Raw genomic sequence first — 26990 nt, 5'->3', positions numbered from 1 at the left:
CTGGGATCAGGATGTCTACCTCCCCTTCTACTTTGTTCTGTTACAGATCACAATGATGGCACCTGTGGAATCCAAGTTTTCCCAGTCAACTGGAGATACAGATAAAGTGACAGACACCAAACCAAGAGTGGCTGAGTGGCGTTATGGGCCTGCTCGACTGTGGTATGATATGCTGGGTGTCCCTGAAGATGGCAGTGGGTTTGACTATGGCTTCAAACTAAGAAAGATGGAACAGGAACCTGTGATGAAATGTAGAATGGCGGATGTAAGCAACACGGTATGTAAGAAAGGAATCACTGTGCCCAGAGCCCTATCAGTATTACTTTACTTTTCAATTGGGGAGACACTGAGTAGGGTTTCTTTGGTGGGAGATTGAGGTGTCTAAACCTTTTGTTTGGTGTGGTATATCGCCCTGGCAACTTGGCCCTATTGCAAGGATTCTTGTTTGTGAAATGAGTGTTGTGCCAGACTAAGAGTGGGAGGAGGCAGGTATTCCTTCATTATCAGGTGTGTGTCTCTCAAGTCAGGACCACATTTGATGTATCTGATTTATCTGCTGTGGGATTTGAAATGGGAACTCTGACCAGTGACCATTCAGGGATTTGTTGTTCTTCCCCTACTTCTGTAGGAATACAGGATACCTGAGGAAAGCAGTGGCACCGATCTTCTGGCTGATGAAAACTTCCTGATGGTGACACAGCTGCATTGGGAAGATGATATCATCTGGGATGGGGAGGATGTTAAACACAAAGGGACAAAACCACAGCGTGCTAGCCTGGCAGGCTGGCTTCCTTCCAGCATGACTAGGAATGCCATGGCTTACAATGTTCAACAAGGTTTGCATCTGTGCCCACTGTGTCCAGCACCCTGCCCTTCACCTCAGTCATCTTAAATAAGCTTAGCTGTGATCTTTGCTGCCGAGGGACAGTGAAATGTTTTAGATCTGAGCCCTGATTCTAGTCCGTAGTTTTTTTACACTGTTAATGAGCTAGGATGGACTCTGATTTCTCATTAAAAAAATGTGAAAAGTACTTTAAAGTTAAAAATATTTCTGAGATATAATAATGCTTTTATCTTTATAGTCTACTTTTGTTTCCAAAGGCCCCTTTATCATTCTAGAATTTGCTTTTTCCCTCCTTAAATACACATGCACACACAAAAAAAGGTATGCTATGCTTAATGTAGAAAACTTTGAAAATACAATGCAGTATCAAAAATAACTGGTAATTCTAGAGACTATCAGCTCTACCTTTTTGGTGTACTATGCTTTCAGTGTTCTATCCTGTATGTGTATGTAGCTGAGCTTATTCCTAGAGGTACAGTTCTATGTGTTGTGCTTTTTACTTAATGTTATTTTATGTCATTTAAAATTCTTCATAAAAATGTTTAATGACATGGGAAACTCATTTTAAATGGAAAAAAAAAGCCTAGATATGCACACTATATAAACAGAAAATTTCCTGAAAGGGAAAATACCATGAGATTCACAGTGGTTCTTTCTAGTTTGTAAGATCACAGATAGCTGTGCAGTTTTCTTTATATCTTTTCTGTCTTTTCCAAATTTTCTTGTCTTAATCTGGATTTCTTTTGTAATTCAGTGGAAAACCAAAAATGTCTTATTTTTTAAATATAACAAATAATTTTTTTCTTTTTTCCTTCCATTCTATCTAGAAACACTATTGGTTACATAGTAGTCATATATGGATATCTTCATAATTTTTAGTTACTATTGTATTTTAAATATACTTTGTTACATTTATTGTTAGCATATCTTATCGTATTATTACCATAATTTGTTTAATCAGTCCTATGTTAAATATTTGGTTGTTTAAATTTTGACTATTATAAAAAATACTGCAGTGAACATTTGTTGTCTGCAACATTTTTTAACAGTGAGAAATACATTGTTTCCAATAGGTTCTTTTTCAGTAGCTACATGAGTAACTACTAGCGTTTACTCCTTTTCCCTTTGCTAGAATTGAAGGGAGCATGAAATGTTTTGTTTATTCTTTCCTCCTGTTTTGACTAGGTTTTGCAGCAACGCTGGATGATGACAAGCCTTGGTACTCCATTTTTCCCATTGACAATGAGGAGCTGGTATATGGACGTTGGGAGGACAATATCATTTGGGATGCTCAGGCCATGCCCCGGTTCTTGGAGCCTCCTATTTTGACACTTGATCCCAATGATGAGAACCTCATTTTGGGTATGGTACTGGCTGGGTCAGTGTTCCTTCCCCATAACTGATAGCTTGCTGTCCTAATGTCAGCGGGCAAGAGGAAATCAGAAGGGTTGGGAAGGTCAAGACTGGAAGCTTCTAGATAGCAGTTTGAGACAGCAAAGTTGTGGCTCTCAGTTTCTAATATTGTGTATTGTTTTAGGGAAAACTCATAATGTAGAAATGTTGGAAAGTAGTACCTTGGAGATGTCAGGAGTATAGTTTGATTGGTTGGACTAGAAGTGGTCTTGGGGGAGATGAAAATCTGGTTAGGAATTGCAAAGGTGTCAGTAGGAAAGTTGAATCTTCAGGGATAACAACTCCAGGGTGACTTGTTTCCTCCTTAGAAATTCCAGATGAGAAGGAAGAGGCTACTTCTAACTCTCCCTCCAAGGAGAGTAAGAAGGAATCATCTCTGAAGAAGAGTCGAATTCTGTTAGGGAAAACAGGAGTCATCAAGGAGGAACCACAGCAGGTCTGTGAAGGGAAAAGGGATTTGGTGTTTAGAAGAACAAAGAAAGGTAATGAAGAAGGGTAGTCTGACTAAGGTTTATTTGATAACCTGTCATTAGAACATGTCTCAACCAGAAGTGAAAGATCCATGGAATCTCTCCAATGATGAATATTACTACCCTAAGCAACAGGGTCTTCGAGGCACCTTTGGAGGAAATATTATTCAGGTAAAAGTAGTGGTTTTTTTTCTGTGGTGAATGTGAACCACTCCTTTGTTTTGGTGTAGACATGAGTAAATCTTTCTTTGACTGGAGTTCAATTTGAACCCTTATATTTCTATCTTAGCATTCAATTCCTGCTGTGGAATTACGGCAGCCCTTCTTTCCTACCCACATGGGGCCCATCAAACTCCGGCAGTTCCATCGCCCACCTCTGAAGAAGTACTCTTTTGGGGCACTATCTCAGCCAGGTCCCCACTCAGTCCAGCCCTTGCTAAAGCACATCAAAAAGAAGGCAAAGGTATGATTGAATCTTGGTTAGGAAAAAAAAAAAAGAGCTATAAAAGACATTGGAATACAAATGGGGGAGATGGACTGGATATTAGATGCTTTTAGGAAATCGTCTATTTTCTTAGAAGTGATAAAATATTATTGTGGTTATTTAGGAGAATGTCCTTATTCTTGGGAGATGCATGGCATGTGAAAATCAAGTAAAATGTCATGATAACTTCAACTTTAAAAAATGGTTCATGGACTACCCTGATGGTCCAGTAGTTAAGAATCCACCTGCCAATGCAGGGGACATGGGTTGAATCCCTGGTCTGGAAAGATACCATATCCCACAGAGTTGCTAAGCCTGTGCACAACTACTGAAGCCTGCATGTTCTAGGGCCAGTGTTCTGCAACAAGAGAAGTCACCCACAATGAGAAGCCCACACACCACAGTGAAGGAGTAGTCCCCACTCACTGTAGCTAGAGAAAGCCTGTGTACAGCAACCAAGACCCAGCTTAGCCAAAAAGAAAAAAAGGAAAAAGGTTTAAGCAAAATCTATTGATAGTTATAGCTAAACAAATATGGTAAAATATAAAGTAATATATAAGTGGTGGGATAATAAGTGTTCATAGTTTTGACTTTATGCATAAACATTTTTGCAATAAAATAGGAAAAAAAAGCAAGTAAAGTTTTTGATGTCTCAGTGAACAATATCACTGTATGTAATTATTGTCCTGTCAGTAGCTGTACTGTATTCTCCTTGTTCTCGGCAGATGAGAGAACAAGAGAGGCAAGCTTCAGGTGGTGGAGAGATGTTTTTCATGCGCACACCTCAGGACCTCACAGGCAAAGATGGAGATCTTATTCTTGCAGAATATAGTGAGGAAAACGGACCATTAATGATGCAAGTTGGCATGGCAACCAAGATAAAAAACTACTATAAGCGGGTGAGTCTTCTCAGAAAAATCTTTGTTGTTAATAAATAATTGTGGTTAAATATTCAGGAACCATATGTGAACATACATATATTTTTAATACTAGAAATTTATTGGGAGAAAGGAATGGTATCTGTTTTGCAGTTAGTAGTATTAGTAGAATGCTATGCTCATGGAATGTTTTATTTAGGCTTATTGATTATGTTCTGGGATAGTAACTGGGTCTGTTGCATTCCTTATAGAAACCCGGAAAAGATCCTGGAGCCCCAGATTGTAAATATGGAGAAACTGTTTACTGCCATACATCTCCTTTTCTAGGCTCACTCCATCCTGGACAATTGCTGCAGGTGAGGAATTATTTCCTGCTATAACTTTTTCCTAAGGAAATTGACAGATGAGCTAGTCAGCCCAGAAAGAACCAATTCTGTGTGATTGAGACACTGTTTAACTAAAGTATGGGAAAGAACAATAAAAGCTAAAAATTATTATAATCCAAAAATCTGTTTTTGCATCTTTTTATTAAAACTGGCTCCTTATTATGTTATTCTATAAGTTAAATTTTAAATAGTCTTTTGGAAATACATAGTGGTAAGAAGTCCAAAAACATCTGGGTAGCATAGGGAAGTCAACTGGATTAATAATTTACTATAGTTAATTTATGAATGTTTAATTTGTATGTGTAAGATTGGTGTGTTTTGAGTATTGAACTACACCCCAGCTATAGTGAAATGGTTTTTCCCCTCTCTGTTCTGATGGGTATAGAAATGCCTTCTGGTAACCTAGCTTTTACATACTTTGTTAAGGGAAGGTATAGAGGTCCATGAATGATGTGAGGAAATCTTTAGCACTCTACTACCTTGTTTCCCCCTCACCCCCTCCCCAGTTTATTTCCCTTGGCAATCTTAACCAATTTAACTGTTCTTATACCTAGTTTATCCCATTGTTTCTATTGCTTATTCTCTTAAAGCATCTACAAAGCACATTTTTTTTAATCCTTTGCATCTATAGTCCATTTCCACCAGATTTTGAGTATCACCTTCATACTGTTGCTAGAGTTCCTGTCCCTATAACTTTCTGTTGAAGTTTTCTACCAGTTCCTACCCTTTTGTGGCTACTTTTGTAGTCTCTCAGATATCCTTTTTCATCTTCCCCTGTGACTCTTTTTCCACATTTAGAATTTTCTTTCCACACCTACGTATTGGATCCTCCCTCTTTCTGTCTACTTTTTGTATTTTTTTGAGAAGTCTTTCTTTAGAATCTTAACGACAGGTTCTTAATGACAGTTTGATCCTCATCCGGCTGCCACTTAAACAAGCTCAAATGTTTCTGTCCTGCATCTTTAGTTTGTCTATTTTAAGCATAGTTTCTAATTCATTAGTTGTTTTTTAAATTAATTTACTTAACAAATGTTTTGATTTCACATATTATGTCAGGGGCTCTGCTGGGATCTAAGATAAGCAGTATGGTACTTTTTAGATTATAAAGTGATTTTCAGATGTAATCTTCATAGTAATCCTGTGAGTATAGGAGTTTTAAGTATCTCCATTTTGTAGATGAGGAAAATTGAGCTCATAGATATTAAGTAACTTATCTGACATCATACAGTGAGCTAGCACAGCCAGTGTCATCTATAGTGTCAAATCCTATAGTTTCCCCACTACTGACTCTTAAAGGTGACCAATGGGTAAAAAATTATCTGTCTAATCCCATTTGATATTCCATATTTTAATTTATGTTACTCAATAGACCTTAGATGGCATAATGGGGATGGAGAGCCACCAAGCTTGATTTTCCATTCTCATGAGTTTACTAAATTTCCAGGGCTTCTCTTATATTACTTTTGTGTTTTTATTTTTGTTAGGCATTTGAGAACAACCTTTTTCGTGCTCCAATTTATCTTCATAAGATGCCAGAAACTGACTTCCTTATTATTCGCACAAGACAAGGTTACTATATTCGGGAATTAGTGGATATTTTTGTGGTTGGCCAGCAGTGCCCTTTGTTTGAAGTTCCTGGGCCCAACTCCAAAAGGGCCAATACTCATATTCGAGACTTTCTCCAGGTAAGAATGAGAGGATACGGAGGGGGTCTGGATGTACATAAAAGGATATTTGGATTTGGGGTCATATCAGGGAAGATAAAACATATTATGGGCTTAGCAGGGGAAGGGACCCTGGTGAGGAATTTTATCCTTATTTTGCCAAATAAAAAAAATTTGGTATGTTGAGCAGGTTTTTATTTATCGCCTGTTCTGGAAGAGTAAAGATCGCCCACGACGGATCCGAATGGAAGATATAAAAAAAGCCTTTCCTTCTCACTCAGAAAGCAGCATTCGGAAGAGGCTAAAGCTCTGCGCTGACTTCAAACGCACAGGTCCTCAGTTGACTGATTATGTTTCTCTGCCTCTTTCCAAGAAAGGATTAAGGCTTCCAGTCAAAGGATAAGCATACAACTAATAAAATAGAAAAAAAATTGAAGTCATCAAAAGGAGGTAGCAAATCTTCTAATTATGGAGGCTCTGATTGGTAATTTAATTTTGCCAGTCAGGAAATTCAGTTTGATTGTTGATGTCTTAGATGTAGGAAACCTAGCAGCAGGGCTTTTCTTGGCCAGACATTCAAACTGGCTAAGCCTGATACCTTCTGGGACATTGCCTGGTTCAGTCTTGGTTTGGTATCCCTGTTAATGGCAATGAAAGGGCCTTTGGAGTTCCGAATGGTCTCATTTTCTCTTATCTGTTCTAGGCATGGATTCAAACTGGTGGGTTCTGAAGTCTGATTTTCGTTTACCAACTGAAGAGGAGATCAGGGCTATGGTGTCTCCAGAGCAATGCTGTGCTTATTACAGCATGATAGCTGCAGAGCAGCGACTGAAGGTGAACACTTTCCTTTTAGGCACCACCTATGCCTGTGGGTGTTTTTCAGAGAGATGAGGGTGAAGAACTTTCCTCACTAGCTTAGGAATGATGCATACTAGATTATTACTAATTATTTCAAAAGTCAAACTGTATAAGGTACTTCATGAATACCAGTTCTGGGGTAAACTACATTGTAGATAAATACCAGTGGGAAGGCTTAGTGAGGGACTTGGGGAATATTGTTTTGCTTTGAAAATGGTTGCTCATTCATTTGGGTGATGGCTTTAATCTCTATTCTTTGTAAGACAGGTGTATAAGCAAGGAAAGTGCTTCTTAGTTGTTTTCCATAGCCTTCCAGGTGGGCAGAGATGCTGATGGTGCTGGACATGTGGTTTGGAGAAGGATAATGTTCTTATTAGGCCAAAATAGGAAAGATCTAGCTGGGGTGGGACAGCACAGTTGTGTCCCACTGAGTTAATGAGCATCTCTATTCAGCTTCCTCATGGGCCCTAACTATCCACATATGTTAGCTTAAGGGTGTAGAGTGGTGATAGGTATACCTAAGACTTTACAGACTCCATTCTCTATGCAAAACTGTGCATTGGTGTTCTGTGCTTGGTATTTGGTGAAACTTGTGCTTTGCATTTTCCAATTTATTGATTGACTTACACACGGATTTGTCCTCTTCCAGGATGCTGGCTATGGTGAGAAGTCCTTTTTTGCTCCAGAAGAGGAAAATGAGGAAGATTTCCAGATGAAGATTGATGATGAGGTGAGATTTTAATCTTTATTAGTACATCCCATTTATCCTTAAAAAAAAACAGGCTTATTGAGATGATTGACATACAGTAAATGGCACGTGTTTAAAGTGTACTATTTGGTGCGTTTTGATGCATGTTTATACCTGTGAAATTGTCATGACAAGATAATGAGTGTATCTGTCACCTCCACAAGTTTGTGCCTCTTTAAAATCCCTTTCTCCCCTCTCCTCCTTTCTCTCTAACTCTCCCTGTCCCCTGACACCCATTGATCTGCTTTCTGTCACAGATTAGTTTGTATTTTTTAGTGTTTTAGATAAATGGAATCATACAGTTATATTATGTATTCTTTTTTTAATTGTGGTAAAATACACGTAACATAAAATTTATCATCAAACCTTTATGTGTGTGGTCAATGGTGTTAAAGTACATTCACACTATTCAGCCAATTTCCAGAACTCTTTTCATCTTGCAAAACTGAAACTTGATTACTCATTAAATAGTAATTCCCCCTTTTTCCCTCCCCCAACCCCCTGCAACCACCATTCTACTTTCTGTCCCTATGAATTTTACTACTCTAGGTACTTCGCCTAAGTGGAATCATACAGTATTTGTTTTTATGTCACTGATTTATTTCATTTGGCATAATATTCTTAATACTCATTCATGTTGTAGCATATATCAGAATTTCTTTCCTCTTTTACGCTGAGTAATATTCTCTGGTATATATGTACACACACACAAACCATGGAATATTGTTTTGGTTATCCATTTGTCCGTTGATGGACATTTGTATTATTTCCACATCTTGGCTGTTGTAAATAGTGCTGCTGTGAACAAGGGCATGCAAATATCTCTTCAAGACCCTGCTTTCAATTCTTTTGCATATCTACCCAGAAATGGAATTACTGGATCATATGGTGGTTCTATTTTCAGTGTTTCGAGGAGCCTCCATAATGTTTTCCAAAGCATCTGCACTGTTTTACATCTTGTCAATGATGTATAAGGGTTCCAGTTTTCTCACACTTTAAGCAGCATTTGTTATTTATTGTTTTTTTTGAAAAGTACTCATCTCAATGGGTGTGAGGTAGTATCTTGGTGGTGTTTCAATTTGCATTTCCCTGATAGAATCTTTTCATGTGCTTGTTGGCAGTTTGTATGTCTTATTTTGAGAAATGTGTATTCAAGTCCTTTGCTCATTTTTGAATTGGGTTGTTTGGTTTTTGTGATTGAGTTAGTTGTAGGAGTTACATATTCTAGATGTTAACATCTTTTCAGGTGTATGTTATACAAATATTTTCTCTCATTGTGTGGGTTGCCTTTCACTTTGTCATGTGCTTTGATGCAGAGAAATTTTACATTTTGATGTAGTCTAGTCCAGTTTACCTAATTTTACTTTTGTCCCTATGCTCTTGGTTCCACATCTAAGAAATCACTGCCAAATCCAGCGTCAGGAAGCTTTTTCTCTGTTTTTTTTTCTTCTTCTAAGAGTTTTACATTTTTAGTTCTTACATTTCAGTCTTTGACTCATTTTGAATTAATTTTTGTATATGGTGTAAAGGTTCATCTTTATTATTTTGTATGTGAGTATTCTGTTTTCCCAGTACCATTTGTTAAAAGTGTACATTCTTTCTTGTCTGTGTTCTTCACTCTAATTATGCTGAGATTCATCCAGGTGGTTGTGTGTATTAAAGCTGGGCTTCCCTGGTGGCTCAGAGGTTAAAGCGTCTGCCTGGAATGCAGGAGGCCCGGGTTCGATCCCTGGATTGGGAAGATCCCCTGGAGAAGGAAATGGCAACCCACTCCAGTACTCTTGCCTGAAGAATCCCATGGAGGGAGGAGCCTAGTAGGCTACAGTCCATGGGGTCGCAAAGAGCCGGACACGACTGAGCGACTTCACTTTCACTTTCACTCTTATTGCTGTATAATATTCCATAGTATGGATGTACCACAGTTTGTTAATCACCTGTTGAAGGACATTTTGGTTGTTCCCAGATTTTGGCTATTGTGAATAAAACTCCTATGAATATCCATGTATAAATCTTTATATGGACATATGTTTCTTTTTTTTTTCCTTGGGTAAATATTTAGAAGTGGAATTGCTGGATTGTATGGTAGCTCTGTTTTACCTTTGGAGGAACTACCAGACTTTTCCACAGTGGCTACACCATTTACATTCCTACTAGCAGTGTATGAGCATTCCAGTTTTTCCACATCCTTGTCGACACTTGTTATTTTCCATTTATTATATTATTGCCCACCTATAGTGGGTGTGTCATTGCAGTTTTAATTTGCATTCCCAAATAGCTAAAGATGTTGAGCATCTTTCTATGTGCTTATCATCCAGTAATCTTCTTTGGTTGAGGATCTATTTATCTCTTGCCCATTCTTATTTTTAATTAGTTACTTGTTTTCTTCTTGAATTTTGAGAGTTCTTTATATATTCTGGGTCCCAGTCCTTTATCAGGTATATGATTTACAAAGATTTTCTCCCAATCTAAGGCTTGTCTTTTAATTATCTTAGCAGTGTCTTATGAAGAGCAGAAGTCTAAGTTGTAAACCTTCTCCTTTGATGCTTACGGATTTTGTGTCAGGTCAAAAATTTTATCTAATTCAAAGTTGCAAAGATTTATTATTTTCTTCTAAAAGTTTTATTGTTTTAGATTTTAGGTTTAGATCCATTTTGAGTTAATTTTTGTTTAGGGTGCAAGATGTTTAGATTAAGGTTCATCTTTTTGCATATGAATGTCCAGTTATTCTAGTACCGTTTGTCAAAAAATTAATTGATCTTTTAAAACAAAAGTTTGATCATATCACTCTTGCTCAAGGACTTCCTATGGGTCCTCATTTGTTTTAGGAAGTAATCCGTAACATGATTCACAAGGCTCTGTGTGATTTTGGTCTTGTAATATAGCTCTCATCTCCTCTCATCTGTCACTGACCATCTTATACTCTTAAGCTCCAAACATACTAAAGTTCATTCAGTTCCCTAAATTTATTTCTGCTGCTTTCTAGGATTTTGCAACTGTTATTCCCTCTGCCTAGAATATTTTCCTCTCCCTCCTCTATCATCTGACCTTCATCTGCAAGTTATATTCTTTTGGAAGCTTTCCCTGACTCTTGCCCTCACTCCCACCCTTCATTCAGATTGGATCACCATCCTTTCCTTCTTTGTATACATATAGCACTTTTTACTTTCCTATCATGGCAGTATTGAATTTGGTTGGTTTATTTGTCTCTCCCTCACTGACATTAGGCCCTTGAGAAAGTAGTGCTTGATGTGTAGATATTCAATAAATATTTGTTAAATGAGTGAATGCTTGTCAGTGAGGTCAGGCAGAGTGAGTAAAGAATCATTGTTGTATGTACTGTACTTTTGAGGTTGGAGTGAACAATGAGTGGATGTCAGAATTTCTGAAATGAAAGATTCTTTTGAACGGCCTTCAAGATTGAATCTCGAATAGAGAATTGGCCACTTTATAGCTAAGCTAATTACATATACCTTTTCTGGTATGTTTAGACAAGCACATTCCCCTTTTCTTAATTGCCTGCTTATTTTATGTGATCAATAAACACCATTTAGGGTTCTAGGAGAGGACAGGTCTTTTTGACCAAACCTGTGGCAGAGGTGGAATACACTTTGGTTTATTGCTACTGAGACTGGGGCCAGTACTTTGTAGAGCATGTTTATCATCTAATTGGGAAAGTATGTATATGGGTCATTCTAAAGAAGGTATTTGAGCAATTAGACAATCAAATGTGGTCATCAGTCTAACTCAACTCTTTGAAAATCATGAGGGTGAGGACAACACTGTCTTTGAGAACTCTCAGTCAAACCCAAGTGATATGGAGCTGAAGAGGGCAGTACCACTTTTCCACATATTCCTACTTAGACTGACTGAGACTTTGGCCTCTTACTTATTATCATGATTTAAGTACCATAGAAAAGAACAGGCTGTGTCCTGGGCAGCTTTATGTAGCTATTGATCTCTGTGAACAGTTTAAGAAAGCATCAGATTGTACATTATTGTTATTATCCCCACCTTCTAAGTGTGGCTAGACATAGAGCAAATGTTTTTCACCACCCCCTGAATCTTTTTCATACTTCAGGTTCGCACTGCTCCTTGGAACACCACACGGGCTTTCATTGCTGCCATGAAGGGCAAGTGTCTCCTGGAGGTGACTGGGGTGGCAGATCCCACAGGGTGTGGTGAAGGATTCTCCTATGTGAAGATTCCAAACAAACCAACACAGCAGAAGGTGAGACTGAATATCTGGAAGGTGAAAAATCAGGGGAGGAAGAAATAGAGGTTAAAGAATGGAGATGAATGGATGGGGATCTGGGAAGCCATGGAAATGTTAACAGTATATCTTAGGTGCCTACTATAAAGAGTTCAGCTTACTAGGATTCTTTCTTGTTTTGTTTCTGAGGTAGGATGATAAGGAGCCTCAGCCAGTGAAGAAGACAGTGACAGGAACAGACGCAGACCTCCGTCGCCTTTCACTGAAAAATGCCAAGCAACTTCTCCGTAAATTTGGTGTGCCTGAGGAAGAGGTGGGCATGGAAGAGAAAAACTTAGAGGCTCCCTGGGGCTCTTTATAGAGAGGGGAAAGCTTAGAGGCAGATATTAAGAACTATCTGGAGGATTTTGTCATTTAGGTTGTGGTAGACTGAATCTTAGAGACTTCTTCAGGAGTTAGCTTTCTCAAAGCTTTCTGTCTAACCTGCTTTGGGTGATTTTTTTTTTTTTTCTGATTTCTCTTCAGTTATATTTTTATTTTTTTTTCTGATATGGTTAGTTTTTTTTTAATTTTATAACTTTACAATATTGTATTGGTTTTGCCATATATCAAAATGAATCCGCCACAGGTATACATGTGTTCCCCATCCTGAACCCTCCCCCCTCCTCCTCCCCATATCATCCCTCTGGGTCGTCCCAGTGCACCAGCCCCAAGCATCCAGTATCATGCATCGAACCTGGACTGGCGACTCGTTTCATATATGATTTCTAACCATGTGCACTGGTTTTTTCCTTTGAAATCTCCAAATGATTTGTGTGTGTGTCTCTCGTAGATTAAGAAGTTGTCCCGCTGGGAAGTGATCGATGTAGTACGCACAATGTCAACAGAACAAGCCCGCTCTGGAGAGGGACCCATGAGTAAATTTGCCCGTGGATCAAGGTTTTCTGTGGCTGAGCATCAAGAGCGTTACAAAGAGGAATGTCAGCGCATCTTTGACCTGCAGAACAAGTGTGTTGTTTTAGTACTGCAGAAGATCTAAGCTGGAAAGGGGAGGGGATCTCAGACATTATTTTGTAGGGGAGAGAAGGTCACCTAAAAATGTGACTACGTGGTCAGGTATCTGAGATTTCAGGTGATATCTATTCATGATAGTGCTGTGGTACCTACTCCCTTCAAAACAATAGGCAAAGTTTTTGTTTTTTTTGGTTTTTTTTGTTCTTTTTTTTTGCTTTTTTAAATTTTGTATTGGGATATAGCTAATTAACAATGTTGTGATAGTTTCAGGTGAACAGCAAAAGGACTCAGCCATACATATACATGTATCCATTCTTCCCCAAACTCCACTCCCATCCAGGCCTGGCAGAGGTTTTCATTGGCGAGAAGTGCTAGGTTCCATGGCAAATCTTGTGGCCTGCTTGAGCCTGGCAGCCATTATAGTGGTAATAGGGGATTGTGGGAGTTTTTTGGAGGCTTAGTGTTTAGAGGATGATAATGCCCTATTAAAAATGACTACTATGCTGATTTGTTGTTTCTCAGGCTTTTTCCAAGAATTCTGAAAGAGTTGCTATACTATTTCATATTTTGAACTTGCCTCGTTGACTAAATTTCTAGGAAAACTTGTAGAGCTTTTCTGTTCAGGGTTCCATGTTTTAGTGGATTTTGAATATTTCTCTTTTAAGGTTGATTTCTCAATTTCCTACTCTTGCCTAAACTAAAATTGTTTTTTCAGCTTTTTTTAAAACTTATGTTTCCCCTCCTTTTTAATTTAACATTCTTTTGTCTTTTTAGGGTTTTATCATCAACTGAAATCTTATCAACTGACACAGACAGCAGCTCAGCTGAAGACAGTGACTTTGAGGAAATGGGAAAAAACATAGAGAACATGTTGCAGAATAAGAAAACCAGCTCTCAGCTGTCACGTGAACGGGAGGAGCAGGAACGGAAGGAACTACAGAGGATGATACTGGGTAAGGGTAGTGACTTTACAGATACACAGACAAAAAAAAGAAAGATCAAAAAATTGTAAATAACTGCTCACTGATAACTAAGATAAAGATGGAGGCAGGAGAAGTAGGACATGAGTATAGAAAAGCCCATAGATGAATTAGAGAGATTTTGCAAACTGGACTCTAGGTGTGTCTGTGGGGCACAAATTGAAGAGATGCTGCCAGTCTGCTACTGCCTTTGTTTGTATCAGGCCTGGCCAAACCAGGGCTATCAGTGCTCTACATCACTTGAGCTTTCTGGGCATTCATCCTAGAGGGTAAGAGTTTTTAATACAAAATCCGTGGATGAATTTGGGGGTTGTTCATGAACCCTCTGAAATTACATGTAGAAGTCTGTACAGGTGTACTTTTTCTGAGGAGAAGATCCATGGCTTTTGGAAGATTCTCAGAGGAGTCTTGGATTCTAAAAAGAGTTTAAACTCACCAACCCTAAATTGCATAAATTGAGGGTGGGGATGATGAAGGCCTGAACTGGTTTGAGATGTGGTCATTGGGAATGAAAAAAGGAGAGAGATCAAAGTTAAGGTTTCACTCTGGCTTGCTGTAAAGATGGTGGTACCATTGATTAGGGTAGTACATTTCAGAAAAAGAAGCAGGTTTAAGAAGGAAAGGTATAATATGTGGATTTTGAGGTCCTTATGACACTCCCCAGTATAGATGTCAAACAGGCAATTGAGAACTTGGATGTAGATACTGAGAGAGGATAAAGGCTGAAGATGAACGCTTTAAATGCCTACACTCACAGTAGTCTTTCCTTTGTTTTCCCTTTGTAAAAGCTTTGTGTGATTCGGTTGTTCTGACTACTTTGTAAAAATATGATAAAGCCTTTCCTTGAATGTGGTCTTGGACCAGCAATGTCTACATCATATGGAAGCTTGTTAGAAATGCAGTATCAGGTTTCACTCCAAACCTACTGAATTAGAATCTGTATTTTAACATGATCCTCAGATGATTCCTGTTCATTCATATTAAAGTTTGAGAAGCATACTCTAGGCCTTAAGACCCTGGAGTTTTTCTGTGGTGTCATTTCTGCCTGCCGCACCCTAGCCCCCACCCCCGTCATCCCCAGTGCTTGGGTGCTTTTCTATAGTGTGATCATCAAGTACTTCCTACTTGGACTTTCCTTTTGTGCATTGGTTCAAAGAAATCAGAATACAGCTATTGCTCTGCTGTCCTCCATATGACAAACGTGTTTCTTTGAGATCCTCTCAGAACTTTCTGTACTTATAAAAATGGGAACATTGACAGTGATAAAATGAAGTCAGGAAAGGACAACTAGTGTATCCTTGGGGCTGGTGGTGACTTTGATGCTTTCTATAGAACAATAGTTCTGTGGCATGTTGAGTTTTGGGGTCTCCACTCAACCCCAAGAAAATAGCCATTTAGGTGGTAGGGGGACTGTGTGGAAATCTTTTTCTCCTTGCAGCAGCAGGCTCAGCAGCATCAGGAAACAATCACAGAGATGATGACACTGCTTCTGTGACAAGCCTTAATTCTTCTGCCACTGGCCGTTGTCTCAAGATTTATCGCACGTTTCGAGATGAGGAGGGGAAAGAATATGTTCGCTGTGAGACGGTCCGAAAGCCAGCTGTCATTGATGCCTATGTACGCATACGGACCACAAAAGACGAGGAATTCATGTGAGTTTGACTCCCCACTTGCCAGTGTGATAAGGAGAATGATAATGATGGGGAAGTGGGTGAGGACGGACACTTGAATTTTAGTGACAAGATTCTGCACAGTTGTCCCTGGAAATCTGTGTTAACTGCGAACCATCTTGCCTTTAGAACTTGGGGTTTGAACAGAGCCAGATCACAGGGAGAATCCCCAGTTTGCTGGGTCCTTTGTGTTTTTGTTGGTTGGTTGGCAAAAATCTTAGGGACTCCTCAGGGCTCCTCATTCTGAGAGAGGTACCCCTCTGCACATGGAAGACTGATGAGCAGGGTAAGTAGGAATACAATGTAGCCCCTTTTGTTTCAGTATTACTTTAGTTCTGAGATGTTTGTTATCAGGACAGTCTTCTTGGTTTTAAGTTCGCTTATGGATCCGTGAATTTTTTTCCCCTTTATATAGTCGAAAATTTGCCCTTTTTGATGAACAACATCGAGAAGAGATGCGAAAAGAACGGCGGAGGATTCAAGAGCAACTGAGACGACTTAAGCGAAACCAGGAAAAGGAGAAGCTTAAGGGTCCTCCTGAGAAGAAGCCCAAAAAAATGAAGGAGCGTCCTGACCTAAAAGTAAGTATAGTGTAATATGATCATAACTAACAAAGCAGAGAAAGAAAGCATACCTTTTCCCTTAGCTTTTGGCATCCTCCCTTACTGGGAATGAAGGCAGTATTATGGAAAGCTAGTTTGAACTGATGTGGCCACTTTGGTGTTATAAATGCTATTGCAACTGGAACTGACAATACCAGATTTAATTTGGTGTCATTGGGTGTCATTTTATGCTTCATCCATTGAAAATATTTTCTGTGAGTTGAGACAGGTGTGGTGGATTTTTTTGACATGTATATTTATGTACATATGTAGACACATCTTGTTTTTAAATTGCATGTGTTAAAAGCAGTGACTGAGAAAACATACAATACAGGTTGCTTTGCATAGTTTAGGTATCACTGTGCAATGTAACGTGCAGCACAAAATGGGGCAACTGTGGTTCAATGGAAAGAGCCGTGGACTTGGAAACAGAAAATCTGGGTTCAGGTTCTTGTTCTGCCATTTAGTAACTGTGACCATAGCCTCTCCAACCTGTTTTTTCTTCTTTAAAATGATACCTATATCACAGTGGTATTGTATTAAGGAATGTAATACATGGGAAGCACTTTATACCTGGTAAAATTCTCAACAAATGTGAACTATTAACATGTACTGAGCTCATTAAGTATTCTAATGTTTCTTGTATGTGATATTATATGATACAGTATTGATTCCATTTTACAGATGACAGTGATGCACAACTAAGATGGAGACTTGTTTTGTTGTTGTTTTGGCTGTTTTGTGTGTGGAGTGTTTTTTTTTTTTTTTTTTGGCTGCACTGCACTCACTGCCTGTGGGATCTTAGTTCCCTGACCAGGGATTGAACCCAGGCCCTCTGCAGTGAGAACACAGAATCCTAACCACTGACTGCCAGGGAATTTCAAGAGACTTAGTATTATTAAGCCTTTTCCTTGAGACTGAGAATATACTCATTCTGGCTACCTGTGCTGCTGAATGCAACCTTGGGCTTTCAATAGCCTTTCTTCTGCATTTTTAATGTTTTCATAGTTTACAACTTAAGTTGGGTTAAAAATCCTCTGCCTTTTCTTCCTCACTTGATTTTTAAAGTAATGTTCAGTCTCTGGATTTCATTTTGTTTTTAACGTGTCATTTCCATACATATACTTTTGTTCGGTGGCTTCTGGTTGAAAGGTGTGTGAGAATAAAAGTTCTGGGCCTGCCTTTGTTTCTCTTCTGCCTTCTGTGTTATTTCTTAAAGCTAACATGAGAAGCCTGCTTACCTCTGACATGTTGATACTTTTCCTTTTACAGCTGAAATGTGGGGCTTGTGGTGCCATTGGGCACATGAGAACAAACAAATTCTGCCCTCTTTATTATCAAACAAATGCTCCCCCTTCCAACCCTGTTGCCATGACAGAGGAGCAGGAGGAGGAGTTGGAAAAGACAGTCATTCATAATGATAATGAGGAACTTATCAAGGTTGAAGGGACCAAGATTGTCCTAGGGAAACAGCTAATTGAGAGGTAAGAGCGGTAGGAGAGATCTGTTGGAGGTTGGTGATATTGGTGGGGGGCAGGGGTGGATGTGATGTATTCTCTGAAGTGGAACTGAGGACATAGGAACTTCAATGGACTTTCCTCAGTAATTGTTGCCAGTAGTGGAAATTACAGTCTTGTAAAGCACTCATTAGGCTCCACCACCTACTTGCCCTTGGGCATGCTGTTCAACTTTTCTGAGTCTTAGTTTCCTTATTTACAAAATAAAATCACCCTTTCAAGGGTAACTATGAAGATAAAATGAAGGAGACTATATAAAGCAAGTAGTACAGTACCTGGTATATAGTAGATGCTCTTCCTGTTCTAATTCCAGGCACTTGTAATATCTGTAAGGTTCCTGATCTCAGATGTTCTGATAATGGACCAGCCAAAAAGATTGAGGAGACAGACTATACTTATACTTACCTAGCCCTTGTCGTCAGAGAATTTGATAATCAAGTAGAAAAGTTTTTATTTTTTTTAATTCATTTTTTACAATGTTGTATTGGTTTCTGCTGTACAATGAGAAAAGTTTTTAAATTAAAAAAAAATCCTCCCAACTTTTTTTTTCCAGGCATTTTATTTTATTTATTTTTTTATGACCCCCAACTTTTTAGTTTGAAAATTGCAAACCTACAGAAAAGCTGAAGTAATAATATAGTATGTTTTTTCTCTAAATTCACCAACCATTAACATTTGTCACATTTGTTTCATCTTTATATATCTAAAACATTTTCTTTTTTGCTGAAACATTTGGAAGTTGTAGGCATCATGACATTGCTCTCAAATTCTTTAGCACACATCTCCAAAGAATAAGGACATAACAAACATGATACTTGGAGAAGGAAATGACAACCCATTCCAATATTCTTGCCTGGAAAATCCCATAGATAGTAGAGCCTGGCAGGCTGTAGTCCATGGGGTCACAAAGAGTCAGACATGACTGAAGTGACCTAGCATGCACAAACATGATACTACACCTAAGAAATTTAACATTAATTCAGTAGTATCTAATATTCAGTCCTTATTCAAATTTCCCCAGTTGTCTCAATATTATTTATTGCCTACACCCTACTTCCATTCAGGATCCAGTTCCAGTTCAAACATTAAGTATTTTGAATCTCTCTTAATGTAAAACTGTCTTCCCCATGTTGTTTTTCATGACATTGAATTTTTTGAAGAGTCCAGGTCAATGGTCTCATAAAATATTCCACATTCTAGATATGTCTGTTTTTGTATTGATTATTTGGCAAGATTACAGCAGAAGTAATATTATGCATTTACTGCACCACATGAAAAGCATATGATGTCAGGTTTCCTCAGTATTTTGATCATTTCATTAAAGTGGTAATACTCAGATTCCTCTATAATAAAGATATTTTTTTCCCATTGTAATTAATTTGTGGGTGAATATCCTGTTCTCTTACAATATTTCTCTCAATAGTTTTAACATCCATTGATGATCATTACCTAACTCAGTTATTACATAGAGGGTTGCTTAATTGTTTTTCTAATTCTATCATTCTTAGAAATTAGTTGTTTTTTTTTTTTTTTTGCTAATTCTATCATTCTTTATACTAACTGACATTCTGTAAAGCGGGACTTCTCCCTCTTTTTTTGAATATTACTATGGATTCTGAAATTCTTCCTTTTGTAAACTATATTAAAATTTGTTAACATCATTATTAATTTGAATGCCCAGATTGTCCCAGATTTGATCCCTTCAAGCCAGAACCTGTGTCCTTTTGAAATGAACCTATAAATTTTGCAAACTTCTTTGCTTTCTGGCACTAGATGTCAGGCTTTCCTTGAAATTTCTCTGTCCCAGACCCAGAATCAGCCCTTTCTCAGAGAGTCCTGGTTCCTTTTATTGGGGAATAGTATTTTGGAACCAATATCTAGGTGTTAGGTATGCTCACTGGCACTGAGATGTCACTGCTTCTAGGTTCTTAGTAGATAGAACTAGGAAATATATAAATATTGTAAGTCACAACCTCATTCAATACTTCCAATACAAATTATATCTATAGATTCTTTGTCTTTTTCTGTTTTTTAGCTATAGTTTGCATTTTATTTTTAGCTTACACTTTTTAGGTTCTTGATTTAACTAAAAAAATGAAAACATTATATCACCTCTATTTGTACATCATTAAGTTTTATTCTTTTTCTGTTTTATATTTATATCCTGTTTGGTTCCCAGCATCAGTGTATTTATACATTTGCCCATCCTGTGATATGTGCAACATAATTTGAGAATTTGGAGAAGGAAATGGCAACCTACTCCAGTATTCTTGCTTGGAAAATCCCATGCACAGAGCAGCCTAGCAGGCTACGGTTTATGGGGTCGCAAATAGTCAGACATGACTGAGCAACTGAGCACACATACTACTACCAACAACAAACATGTAAAGTAGATTCAAGATATTTTCTGTAATTTGTTGTCCTTGGATTATATGCCACTGACGTTGTACAGTCAGGGTATTACATTCAAAATATATTTATTTTTTGAGTATGAATTTTTAATTTAATATGTAATTATACTCATTTATTCTGTTTAGATTTGAGAGTTTTTTCCTAGTTAATTTATCAACATCTATAGTAATGTTTTGAAGCACCTTAGAAAAAGAAAATATAGTATCTTGATATATGATTAAAGGGAAGTAGGTAGTTGGGCTTTTAATAATTGAGGGAAACTCAAACTAGTTTTTTCTCTTCTTTTCGGCCACTCCGTGTGGCATCCGGGATCCTAGTTCCCCAACCAAGGATTGAACCCATGCCTCCTGTAGTGAAAGCATGGAGTCCTAACCACTGGACCATTAAGGAAGTCCCTAGTTTTTCTTTTCAAACAAGCTTTAATTTCTTCCCTTGTTTCTATTCTGAATAAGTTAAATTTCCTAGCCCTTTTATCCTGAGATAGAATGTTCGAGATAGAAAGATTTTTGAAATTCCTTTAGCCTAGTTCCTTTATCTTCTAAGTAGGAAACTGAGGTGAACTTGTGGCTTGCCTAGTTCTTTATTAATTTGGAGATACTATGAGGTCTTGCCCAATCTGAGCCTTAGGATGTGGATGTCTGGCATTTAGTTTGGCTTTTTACCCCCCAGACTCATGCTCGGGTACTTTGGGCTTTTTCTTTGTGGTTGATTTTTTTCTGGGGGCTAGAAATACGGACTGCATGCTATGAAAGTGTTGTGATTATTACAGTGCAGATGAGGTTCGCAGAAAATCTCTGGTTCTCAAATTCCCTAAGCAGCAACTTCCTCCCAAGAAGAAACGGCGAGTTGGAACTACTGTTCACTGTGACTATCTGAATGTGAGTATCTGCATTGCTGCTTTCTGACCAGATGGGATTCTCATTAATTCCCCCAGTCCTCTAAGCCGTGAGATTCTTAAATTCTTAAGCCTTAAATTCTCACTGTGGCGTTGCCCTGAGAATTACATGTACTGCTCATTACAAGGTTTCCAAATGTATTCTTTCTTTAATTTAAAGAAGCATTCTGATATTTTGTTTCTCCTTAGAGACCTCATAAGTCCATTCACCGGCGCCGGACAGACCCCATGGTGACATTGTCATCCATTTTGGAGTCTATCATCAATGACATGAGAGATCTTCCGAATGTGAGTTCACCGCATTCAGGTCTGCAGTATGGATTGCAAGGCCCTTTGTTCTGTCTGATTTCAGATAGAGGGCAGTATAGTCCTCAGTTGAGTTCAGTTCAGTTGCTCAGTCGTGTCTGACTCTTTGCGACCCCATGAATCGCAGCACGCCACGCCTCCCTGTCCATCACCAACTCCTGGAGTTCACTCAGACTCACGTCCATCGAGTCAGTGATGCCATCCAGCCATCTCATCCTCTGCCATCCCCTTCTCCTCCTGCCCCCAATCCCTCTCATCATCAGAGTCTTTTCCAGTGAGTCAACTCTTTGCATGAGGTGGCCAAAGTACTGGAGTTTCAGCTTTAGTGTCATTCCTTCCAAAGAAATCCCAGGGCTGATCTCCTTCAGAATGGACTGGTGGGATCTCCTTGCAGTCCAAGGGACTCTCAAGAGTCTTCTCCAACACCACAGTTCAAAAGCATCAATTCTTCGGCGCTCAGCCTTCTTCACAGTCCAACTCTCACATCCATACATGACCACTGGAAAAACCATAGCCTTGATTAGACGGACCTTTGTTGGCAAAGTAATGTCTCTGGTTTTGAATATGCTATCTAGGTTGGTCATAACGTTCCTTCCAAGGAGTAAGCATCTTTTAATTTCATGGCTGCAGTCACCATCTGCAGTGATTTTGGAGCCCAAAAATATAAAGTCAGCCAATGTTTCCACTGTTTCCCCATCTATTTCCCATGAAGTGATGGGGCCAGATGCCATGATCTTCGTTTTCTGAATGTTGAGCTTTAAGCCAACTTTTTCACTCTCCTCTTTCACTTTCATCAAGAGGCTTTTTAGTTCCTCTTCACTTTCTGCCATAAGGGTGATGTCATCTGCATATCTGAGGTTATTGATATTTCTTCCGGCAATCTTGATTCCAGCTTGTGCTTCTTCCAACCCAGCGTCTCTCATGATGTACTCTGCATATAAGTTAAATAAGCAAGGTGACAATACAACCTTGATGTACTCCTTTTCCTATTTGGAACCAGTCTGTTGTTCCATGTCCAGTTCTAACTGTTGCTTCCTGACCTGCATACAAATTTCTCAAGAGGCAGGTCAGGTGGTCTGGTATTCCCATCTCTTGAAGAATTTTCCACAGTTTATTGTGATCCACACAGTCAAAGGCTTTGGCATAGTCAGTAAAGCAGAAATAGATGGTTTTTTGGAACTCTCTTGCTTTTTCGATGATCCAGCTGATGTTGGCAATTTGGTCTCTGGTTCCTCTGCCTTTCCTAAAATCAGCTTGAACATCAGGAAGTTCATGGTTCACGTATTGCTGAAGCCTGGCTTGGAGAATTTTGAGCATTACTTTACTAGCATGTGAGATGAGTGCAATTGTGTGGTAGTTTGAGCATTCTTTGGCATTGCCTTTCTTTGGGATTGGAATGAAAACTGACCTTTTCCAGTCCTGTGGCCACTGCTGAGTTTTCCAAATTTGCTGGCATACTGAGTGCAGCACTTTGAGGCCCACTTGACTTTGCATTCCAGGATGTCTGGCTCTAGGTGAGTGATCACACCATCGTGATTATCTGGGTCGTGAAGATCTTTTTTGTACAGTTCTTCTGTGTATTCTTGACACCTCTTCTTAATATCTTCTGCTTCTGTTAGGTCCATACCGTTTCTGTCCTTTATCAAGCCCATCTTTGCATGAAATGTTCCCTTGGTGTCTCTAATTTTCTTGAAGAGATCTCTAGTCTTTCCCATTCTGTTGTTTTCCTCTATTTCTTTGCATTGATCGCTGAGGAAGGCTTTCTTACTCTTCTTGCTATTCTTTGGAACTCTGCATTTAAATGCTTATATCTTTCCTTTTCTCCTTTGCTTTTTGCTTCTCTTCTTTTCACAGCTATTTGTAAGGCCTCCTCAGACAGCCATTTTGCTTTTTTGCATTTCTTTTCCATGGGGATGGTCTTGATCCCTGTCTCCTGTACAATGTCATGAACCTCCGTCCATAGTTCATCAGGCACTCTATCTATCAGATCTAGGCCCTTAAATCTATTTCTTACTTCCACTGTATAATCATAAGGGATTTGATTTAGGTCGTATCTGAATGGTCTAGTGGTTTTCCCTACTTTCTTCAATTTCAGTCTGAATTTGGCAATAAGGAGTTCATGATCTGAGCCACAGTCAGGTCCTGGTCTTGTTTTTGCTGACTGTATAGAGCTTCTCCATCTTTGGCTGCAAAGAATATAACCAGTCTGATTTTGGTGTTGACCATCTGGTGATGTCCATGTGTAGAGTCTTCTCTTGTGTTGTTGGAAGAGGGTGTTTGCTATGACCAGTGCATTTTCTTGGCAAAACTCTATTAGCCTTTGCCCTGCTTCATTCCATATTCCAAGGCCAAATTTGCCTGTTACCCCAGGTGTTTCTTGACTTCCTACTTTTGCATTCCAGTCCCCTATAATGAAAAGGACATCTTTTTTGGGTGTTAGTTCTAAAAGGTCTTTTAGGTCTTCATAGAACCGTTCAACTTCAGCTTCTTCAGCACTACTGGTTGGCTCATAGACTTGGATTACTGTGATATTGAGTGGTTTGCCTTGGAAACGAACAGAGATCATAAGAACCTCAAACTCCTTATTCTTTGGGATATAGTTTTTTATTTATTTTTTAACAGTTAGTAGAGGAAACAGTCAGACCTGCTCCATCTAGAGAGATTCCTTTGAGAATTGATGGCCAGATAGAGACAGGTAAGATGTGAGAGAGTCTTGAGGAATTGGTTATGGCAAATGTTCTTTGCTCATGGATGGTGCTGGCTCTTGTTTGCACAGACATACCCTTTCCACACTCCAGTCAATGCAAAGGTCGTAAAGGACTACTACAAGATCATCACCCGGCCAATGGACTTACAGACACTCCGTGAAAATGTGCGTAAACGCCTCTACCCATCTCGGGAAGAGTTCAGGGAGCATTTGGAGCTAATTGTGAAAAATAGTGCAACCTACAATGGTAAGAATCTCCTGTCTTTGACTGCAAAGGTGACCTTTCAGATCCTTACTTAATTCCTTACTAGTCCTAAATTCAAAGTAGATTGGACTGATCAAAAGGACCTACAATGTATTAGTGAATTTGAGGGTTATGAAAATCAGGTAACGTGTGTTTTTAGTCATTTAATAGATATTGCTGCTTTTTATTCCCACTTTTTAATGTATCCTCTGGAGAATTTGGAGTCTATCTGTTGAAATGAAACAATTGGATGGGGAGTATGGGAGGAAGAAGTGAGCCTAGGTAAATAGAAGAGGCATTTGCTGTGGATGGAACCCCCACAGAGTATGTGCTTGTGACTGTATTTGTCTTTGATTTGATCTACAAATACGTTATAGGGGCTGTTATATTTCTACTTTGCTCAAAAACTGAAAATATAAGGAGGAAGAAATCTGTTTTCTGAGTCTTAAAGAGTTCAAGATATAGTACATACAGCTTTTGCCCATGTAAAGGATAAAATTTTCTGATTTCCAGTTGTATCCTTGAGCACAGATTCATCTCGAAGTATAGAGATTAAGGAAGGGTACAGATTAACCATGGCACTTAATAATTGAATTACCTTAGATGACTTATTTAGCATCTTATAACCTTTTCCGTTTTTTCACCTGTACGCATGCGACAATAGTTGTACCTAGATTTTAATACCTTTCACAAGCAGCCCTGACCCGTTTATCTAGTCTCATTTCCAATGACTGGCTCCCATACCTACTATAGATATAGATTCCTGCCACACTCAGCATTGTATTTCACTAAATATCCTATCCCATGTCTTCATTCCTTTGCACAGTCTTTGCCCTTTGTAAGGAATGCCCTTTATTCTCTTTCCATTCATATTTCCAGCCTAGCTCATATCCTCGCTTCATGAAGATGTATTCACATTGCTCACGGTACCCATTTTTCAATCATCTGTGCCCCTTAGCACAATTAAATCAACTTTTATAGCTCTTATTATGTTACATATAATTGATTATATATTTGATTTTCCTACCACTTTGTGACCTCCTAGAGAGACCATTCATCTTTGTATTCCAAGGGCCTAGCAGAGTACCAGACACATACAAAGGAAGAATAAATTTGTTAGGTCCAACTATCATTTAAGTTGGCAAGCATAATTGCATAAAAAAAAATGGGTAGCTAAGAGCTGACATTGAAAATGCAGAGCTTGAGGTACCTGTGGGTCATTTAGGGGCAATGTTAGTAAAAATTTGGAAATGATTTTCTCCTTACATCCCCCTCTAGCTCAATCTTCTTTTTTCCTTATACCCAAATGATGATAATAGTAATGATACCACCATCAGTGGTATTACTATCCTTCCAGTTATACAACCTAGAAATATGAGTCATCGTTGATTCACTCTCCCTCTCCCGCACTCATAGATCACTAAGTTCCATAAATTGTACCTTCTAAATTTTGCTAGAACAAATTCCCTTCCTTTTGGTCTCCATTGCAACTGTCTTAGTTGAAGCCCTTGTCATCTCTTCTTTGACCTCTTGCAATTGCTTCCAGACTTTCTCTCTGCTGCTTGCCTTAGTTCTTCATACTGTTGACAGGGTATTTTTTTCTGATATACAAGTTTGAAAAATTACTCTCTAGCTTAAAATCTTCAGTGCCTTTGTATCTCCTATTAGACCACTGTAATATGTCCCGTCCAGCCTTTCCAAGTTCCATTTCTGGTTTCTCTTCCTCACACGTACCTGTATTCCAGTTGTACAGAACTACTTGTGATTCCTGTTGTGAAATGTGTTGCTTCATGTTTCCATGAATTTGCTTAGTTAAATGTTTTTGCACACTTCTTCTTCCCTCTGGAATGTTTTTCTACAATACTATCTACCTGGTGGACTTCTCTTCATTAATGACATTGCTCAAGTATCAGTCACAACAAGCCTTTCCTGGTACTCAGATTTAATTGTTTTAAAACTGTTGCAAACCCTCCACAGTTCATAGTAATCAGTATATTCCTCTATTTGCACTTACACTCACTTTTTAAAAACTTTTATTATGGAAATTGTTAGGCATATACAGAAGTAGAGAGAAAGTAAATAAACTTCAGTACACCTATTCACCCAGTTCAAGACTTACCAGCATATGGCCAGTCTTGTTCATTATTTATATTTCCAGATATCATATCATTTCACTCATAGATACTTCCAGCACTTATACCTTGTTGTATAGCAATTTATTTTCATGTCATTTTCTTTGACTAAACCAAGAACTCTCTAAGGTAGGACTTGTGTCTTATTTTCCCTTTAATCTCATCATTGAACATATCACAGTCATTAAAAAATTGCTGAATGAACAAATAAATGCCAGCTAATTAATTAATAAGTAGTTGAGAATAGAGCTAAGGTTTAGGCTCTGGGGAGCACTTACTTTGAAAGAATTGACAGGAAGATAAACAAAGGATACTGCAAGGAAATAGAATTACTGTTTAGAAGAAAATGTTTTGACTATCCCTATGATGAGCTTAAACTAGGGTAGCCATAAGCAGGGAATGTAGGTGATAGTTGGAGGATTTTGTGAAACTCTTGTTAGGGACTTCAGGGAAACTAAAGTAGTAGTCTGAGCTAGGATGGAGATTGTTTTCTGACAAAGGCTTTGGATTAGCCATGTGTTGGGCAGACATCACAAACCATGAGTTCTGCAAATGA

The 26990-nt window shown here is 38.6% G+C and overlaps 1 protein-coding gene and 1 non-coding gene across 16 annotated transcripts in view; both read left to right on the top strand.

Annotated features, from left to right (window-relative positions):
- The window catches only part of TAF1 (TATA-box binding protein associated factor 1), a 114078-nt gene that overhangs the window by 8385 nt on the left and 78703 nt on the right, over positions 1–26990 (top strand). For 13 of the 15 annotated variants that reach the window (XR_009493557.1, XR_009493556.1, XR_009493559.1 and 10 more), the window contains exons 7-28: positions 47–277; positions 629–836; positions 2030–2206; positions 2566–2693; positions 2791–2898; positions 3017–3190; positions 3937–4110; positions 4341–4445; positions 5960–6160; positions 6330–6471; positions 6843–6973; positions 7647–7727; positions 11824–11973; positions 12149–12268; positions 12788–12963; positions 13744–13922; positions 15388–15601; positions 16035–16200; positions 17494–17705; positions 20920–21028; positions 21235–21333; positions 24128–24305. Coding sequence is in view for 11 of the 15 variants with exons in the window: in XM_005228048.5 (XP_005228105.1) it covers positions 47–277; positions 629–836; positions 2030–2206; positions 2566–2693; positions 2791–2898; positions 3017–3190; positions 3937–4110; positions 4341–4445; positions 5960–6160; positions 6330–6471; positions 6843–6973; positions 7647–7727; positions 11824–11973; positions 12149–12268; positions 12788–12963; positions 13744–13922; positions 15388–15601; positions 16035–16200; positions 17494–17705; positions 20920–21028; positions 21235–21333; positions 24128–24305 (3463 nt within the window). In the remaining 4 variants the exon portion in view is untranslated. The remainder of the gene's footprint in view (positions 1–46; positions 278–628; positions 837–2029; positions 2207–2565; positions 2694–2790; positions 2899–3016; positions 3191–3936; positions 4111–4340; positions 4446–5959; positions 6161–6329; positions 6472–6842; positions 6974–7646; positions 7728–11823; positions 11974–12148; positions 12269–12787; positions 12964–13743; positions 13923–15387; positions 15602–16034; positions 16201–17493; positions 17706–20919; positions 21029–21234; positions 21334–24127; positions 24306–26990) is intronic. The other 2 variants (XM_024988722.2, XM_024988721.2) reach the window with 1 other exon arrangement.
- Positions 9415–9486, top strand: TRNAS-GGA (transfer RNA serine (anticodon GGA)). The gene has a single exon. It is a non-coding gene; the product is annotated as a tRNA-Ser (tRNA).

The sequence above is a fragment of the Bos taurus genome, chromosome X (assembly GCF_002263795.3).
Source record: "Bos taurus isolate L1 Dominette 01449 registration number 42190680 breed Hereford chromosome X, ARS-UCD2.0, whole genome shotgun sequence".
NCBI lineage: Eukaryota > Metazoa > Chordata > Mammalia > Artiodactyla > Bovidae > Bos > Bos taurus.
This window is presented reverse-complemented; position numbering and strand designations above follow the sequence as displayed.